The sequence below is a fragment of the Pseudorca crassidens genome, chromosome 11, assembly GCF_039906515.1.
Source record: "Pseudorca crassidens isolate mPseCra1 chromosome 11, mPseCra1.hap1, whole genome shotgun sequence".
Lineage (NCBI taxonomy): Eukaryota > Metazoa > Chordata > Mammalia > Artiodactyla > Delphinidae > Pseudorca > Pseudorca crassidens.
Genome location: NC_090306.1, coordinates 47,926,266 through 47,931,822, shown reverse-complemented (window position 1 = coordinate 47,931,822; position 5,557 = coordinate 47,926,266). Strand labels below are relative to the sequence as shown.

The 5,557-nt window shown below is 49.3% G+C and overlaps 1 protein-coding gene across 1 annotated transcript; it reads right to left on the bottom strand.

Moving 5' to 3' along the window:
- Positions 1–729: 729 nt before the first annotated feature.
- On the bottom strand, positions 730–4,265 carry COQ10A (coenzyme Q10A). The gene is made up of 5 exons (XM_067696979.1): positions 3,930–4,265; positions 3,236–3,382; positions 2,280–2,472; positions 1,941–2,042; positions 730–1,675 (listed from the first exon to the last, which is right to left on the bottom strand). The coding sequence occupies exons 1-5, from the start codon at positions 4,049–4,051 to the stop codon at positions 1,508–1,510; spliced, it is 732 nt and encodes a 243-aa protein (XP_067553080.1). The 5' UTR covers positions 4,052–4,265; the 3' UTR covers positions 730–1,507.
- Positions 4,266–5,557: the final 1,292 nt, after the last annotated feature.

Sequence of the window (5,557 nt, the reverse complement as noted above, 5' to 3'; positions counted from 1 at the left end):
CTTGAGCCTAGTAAATAAGGCCTGGGACAATCTCTATTATGAGGTAAGGATTCTGGCTAGCAAGATCCTGGACTTGGTGGGTTATGTTATCCTGTGCATCTTTTTTATCTTGAGGTAGGTTTGGCATTCATTTACGCTAATCAGAAGACAGGTTCCCTATGAGATTTCCAAAGGAGATTGCTGTCTGTCTTCATGGTTAGAAGTCCTTGATCTTTAGCCCCTATCCTTCCTAAATTTGTCGTAAGGTAGAACACTCAAGGACTGTAGCTGAGACGTCACAACTGCTTATGTGACTAATCCAAGGAAGCTGGTCCAGCCCATTGGGTGAAAGGAACAAACTATACCAAGGGCAGTTAAGGTAGAACTACTGACTCAGGATCTGAGCCTCTAGAGGGCTCTGGTACTTCGTGAAATGCCAGTTCTTTGCAGCTTCCCTTAAGGATCCCCCAGAATAAGAGGTGGTCTGGAGGGCATCAGTTATATGGGAGGTCTGAGACCAGATTACTCTGTCCTGAGACTCCTGCTGCAACTGACCTTCTGAAAAAGTCTATAAATAGGCAAGGGAGTGGGTACTAGGTCCTGGCTTGTAGAATGTGCTACTATAGTTAGCAGGGACACTGTGTCCAAGAGGACTTCTTGCACCTTCACTCCCCTAGGGAAGGAAGCCATGACTTTCTACTACTCTACTATAGCTACATTATTCCCGAGAAGCAATATATAAAAGTCAAATTCATACTGTCACAATTAATTTATTGAAATTTTATAAAAACTCAGGAGTGGAAGAATAAGGTACAACCCAAGAGTATAACTGTTCAGTGCTCTTTTGCTCCTTTCCCCCTGTGGCAATGATGGGGAGAAAGCCCCTTGCTCTCCACTAGCCAGGCAGCATGGAACTATTCTTAAAGTGAGGTCATACAGATTTCAAGCTGGGGCCAGATCTCAGGCATCTCCTGAGGGGCTGAGGGCATTAAAAATAGTAAACCTCCCTCCTCATCCCCTGCCACAAGCAAATATCCCTTTATTTATCAGGGTTCTTATCCTGCCCCTTCACCAAGAGCAGGCAAAGTTACTGACTACCCAGTAGCTCTGTGTCAGAGAAAGGAATTCAGTTTATTCAGTCCTAAGAAAAGTTGCTGTCTTCCCCTGGTCAGACACTAAGGCACCTTGACAAGAGCTCAGAGACAACCATACAGTCCTGATTATAATTCAGTGTGAGAAGGTTGCAGGCATCAGGCATATGGGCTCTCAAGATGAGCCTGACCCTTTCCTAAGCATACTTTCCTTTCCATACTTCCATACTACTTTCCATACTAAGCATTCCTTTCCATACTTCCCTGCCTTTTCTTTCCCCCAGCATTTCCAGCCAGCTTAGAGCCCAGTTTGAGTGGAAGAACAGTATTATGAACATAGACTCTTCTCTCAGATTGGAGCAGGAGCTAAATGAAATAAATAAGAGAATTGGGTGAGGAGGGAGAGGAGAGGTGAGGCTAGGGAACAATCCTTTGCCTCAAGTTTGGTGCACCTCATGGAACATCAGTTCACGGGGGATGGCTGTTTCTGGACCAAACTTGGTTGCTGCCCGGCGCTCGAAGGCAGTGACATTCCGTTTGACAACCTCATCAAAAAACATGGCGGCCAGCTGGGAGTGCAGCAGAGAACGAAATTCAAAGGAAATCTGGGAATGGGTAAGAAACAGAAACTCTTCAAGACCATGTTGGATAGTCCCTGGCCAAATGCAAGGATACTATTCAGTGCCTTTTCCTCCCGCTCCAGTTCATTAGATCCCCTCAAAGGCCCTGGGACTGAGTATAAAGTACAAGTTTGATACAAGCTCAGACCTGTGAAGAGTGTCATTGACTTGTGAAATAACTGTCACAGTACCTCAGCTCAGCCCCCCACAACCCAGTTGTAGCCCTGTGCTATACAGCCTCCTGACTCACCCAGAAGTCCACAGTGCAAGTTCGGGGATAGGCAGGAATACCAGGACTGAACCGCCAAATGGTCTCTAAGTGGTTGAAGAGCTTGCCGTCGGTGCAAACAGCCTAGAATAGGACCATCAGGTAGTTAAACAATATTATGACGGAATTAAACCTGTATCAGGTATAGGAGGCTATAAGAAGGAATTGAAAGCCATTTTCCTCTCCTAATATTTTATTAGGGAAATATTTGGCACGTGGAGATAAAAATTCATTACAAGGAAAGCCACAATAGCCTTTAAACGTAAAAATGCCAGAGAACACAAAAAACTTCCTGATCAATCCCTCCCAGACAGGCCTCACCTTGACCATGTGAGGTTTGACCATGGAAACAGCAGAAGTATAACGTTCCATAACAGGTGGAAAGCCAACCTCCAACTGGGCCTTCAGGTGACCTTTGCGGCTGGATACCACCAAAGACTTCTTACACCAGGGCACAAACTCACGATACTCCTGGACATTGGCTACCACCTCGTACATCTCCTGCATTGAGTACCTAGGGGAAGGAATCAGAGAGAGGCCAAGGAACTGCCAGATGGGTGACGTTCCTCCTTGCTCTAGGCACCCTCCCCCCCATGCCCACTAATCATGCACCTTCAGGAACTAGAGATGCCAAATAAGCCTGGATAAATGACTTTGCAAAAGCAAATGTGCAAATCTCCATGACGTTAGTGTTACCTTAAGTTTTGCAGTTTACAGAGTGCTTTTGCATTTACTATTTTGATGCTAAGACCATCTAGGGAGAACAGAGGTCGATTTTACTGATGATTCACAAAAGGACTCAAATCCCAGCTCTATGACAGTGTGGCCCTAGGTAAATTATTACTGTCTCCATATCTCCTCTGTGAATCATAGGTAATAGTAATTGATTCGTAAGTTTGTTGAAAGGATCAAATGAGAAAATCTATGGTAAAACACCTAAGCAGCCTGCTAGCAGTAGTAAGTGCTCAGTAAAGTGTTAACTCATATTGTGCTCAGAGTACCTAAAGTCAGGTCAGCAGAGAAATAATATCCTGTTGTCTTATGTTATTGTCCAATTGTAGTCATGTTTCACAATGCACAGGCACAGCAACCAGGAAGGGGGGAATTAAGGTTGGAAGGCTGGCAGAGGAGGATAAAGGATCAGTAATATAGCTGGGAAGCATGGGACGGCCAGGGATCTTGCCCACTATGGCTACCCTTACGTTCCAGCCTGTACATGCTTTTTGTTTGGCGAGAAAGTGAATGTGGAGGGCTGCTGGACAGGAGGGGATGCTCACCCCATGATCCTACGCTCGGAGTAAGTCTTTCGCTTGTTGGTGAAGGGGGCAGCAAAGCCCATGAAGGAACGGCTGGGAGGTAAGCCAGCCTCAGCCGCCAAGACCTGGGCAGCCCGGGGCAAGAAGAGGCTGCAGGAGATCAGAAATCTAAGGCCAAAAGGAAAGGAGAGACACGTTACGATTCTTTCCTTGTGTTCCTCAACCATTCCCAGGTGAAGGGGAAGAGGGGCGCATCCCAGAGGAAGGTCGTCCAAACAAGCTTTTCGCCTAGCACCTGCTGCAGCCCGCCAGGCTCCCTTGGCCAAGCAGTCACGAGTGCGAAAGGTCGAGGGCGGCGGAGGACAGTGCCGGGGGAGGAGTTGGGGAAAAGCGGGATGCATGTGATGTGCCAGGTGCCTTTGACTGGAGGCTACCCTACTGCTGAAAGCGAGGATTCTCAGGAAGCATCACAGTCCCCGGGACTTCGCCAAGCCCGCTGTTGCCAGGGCACCCGCGAGGGACAAGAAGTGGTTGGGCACCCACCTCGAAGACTTTGCCTCGCGAATAACTTGCAAAAGCATTCCCTAAAGCTCTACATTAGACCCCAAGGTATGACCGTAGCCGCCCTCCCGCCGTGCCTGCACCCAGAGCTGCAACTTCGGGGTCCTGGGCGACCCCTTTAGCTCCAGCCCCGACGGCCGCATCTCCCTCTCACCTCATTGGAACCGGCGGTCGCGGAGGGACCGGGGGCGGGGCCGGGCGCCGGGAGAGGCCGCTGCAGCCCCTGGCCGTCGCGCGCGTCCCGGCCGGGAGTCGCCGCGCGCCTGCCGAGGCCATGCGCGCTGCCCTCCCTTGCCCTCTCGGCTCTGATACCAGCTGCGCACTCCTCAGTCCAGAGGAAGAACGGAGGTTAGCGGCAGCCGGGCGGGTTCAGGGCCCCCGAGCGCAGGGGCGGCGTTGGGCGGTAGCTCCTCTCTCTCTGTTCCTGCCCGGGCGGCCGGGTAGCCTAGAACTGAAGCCGCTACCGCTGCTCCCGCTGCTCCCAGTAACCCCACGTCACGCCGTTGCCATGGCTCGGAACCTGGAGAGGGGGGAAGGAAGGGGACCACGCGGCCTGTCGGGAGATGTAGTTTCGCCCCTCTGGCGAGAAAGGGCGCTGGAGGGGGTGTTTGAGAAGCTGCAGAGATGGCTCCGTGGAGCGAGCTCACCAGGCAAGCTGCTTGCCGAGTCTGTGGTCACGGACCTGGTACATAAGCACAGAAGCGACTTCTTGGTCATGTCAACAGCATATGCCGTTGGTCTTCTGAACGTCTGTCTTAGAGACTTTACTATATTATGCCTTGTTTATAGTTAGAAGTTCCATTCATCTTTGTAGCACATAGTACCTAGTGCTGTGCTTTGCATCTTTGAGAAAGGAAATTAATGTTCCAAGATCTGGGCTAAGACTTTGCATAGTTTTCTCTTTTAATATTTATAGAAAGAAGTCGGGGTGAGAAGAACCAGACTTACTTTTATGGGAGAGAACCGTCTTTGCCTGGAAAAGTGTGCACTTGATAGAGGTGAGACCTCATGGGCAGGAACCTGAACCCAGGCAAGGAAATGTCACTACACTGCTTTCAATCATGATACAAGGAGAAAAAAAGGGCCCTTGATAAAAGTGGGGAGAACAGAAGAGAGAGAGAGAAGAGAGAGAAATCAGCAATCAGAGACTGGATCTAGGTGGGTAGAGCTCTTGAAATTCTGCCACAGTGGAGTAAAGGAAGGACATTTTAAGAATGGTGGTGTCTGCTGTTGCATTTAAAGATGTTTTTGTTATTACAGTGCAAGCCCCTCCTCTGCTTTAGTCTTTAGAGCATAAGTCTTCAGTCATGCTCTCCACATTCAGGAAAGTTTTATCTGAGTAGTGTTGTGGGGGTTAGGGTGGGAGGATGAAATAATTAGACTGTTGCCTTTAGGGTCTAATTGGTAGGGGAGAGAGAGACCTTGTCCAGAAACAGGGGCCTGAAAACAGATGTAAACCTTCCAACTCTTCCCACTCCTTGAGACTGGCATTCATTTGCAGAATTCCACTGGATATGGATTGAATTTTAAAGCTTGAGCCCATTTTGGGACTTCCCTGGTGGTCCAGTGGGTAAGACTCAGCTGTGCTTCTAATGCAGGGGGCCCGGGTTCAATCCCTGGTCGGGGAACTAGGTCCCGCGTGCATGCTGCTGCTAAGGGTCCACATGTTGCAACTAAGAAGTCTGCATGCTGCAGCTAAGACCCGGCGCAGCCAAAATAAACAAATTAATAAATAAAGTGTGAGCCCATTTTATCTGGATTTCAAGGAGCAAAACCCTCCCT

What these genes read in the sequence shown, in the direction of transcription:
- COQ10A (XM_067696979.1), bottom strand. Translation starts at nt 4,051, where the DNA reads ATGGCCTCGGCAGGCGCGCGGCGACTCCCGGCCGGGACGCGCGCGACG. An exon ending in TCCGAGCGTAGGATCATGGG is followed by an intron (nt 2,473 to 3,235) that starts GTGAGCATCCCC and finishes TCCTTCCCCTAG; the next exon opens with GTACTCAATGCAGGAGATGT. An exon ending in TCAAACCTCACATGGTCAAG is followed by an intron (nt 2,043 to 2,279) that starts GTGAGGCCTGTC and finishes GTCCTATTCTAG; the next exon opens with GCTGTTTGCACCGACGGCAA.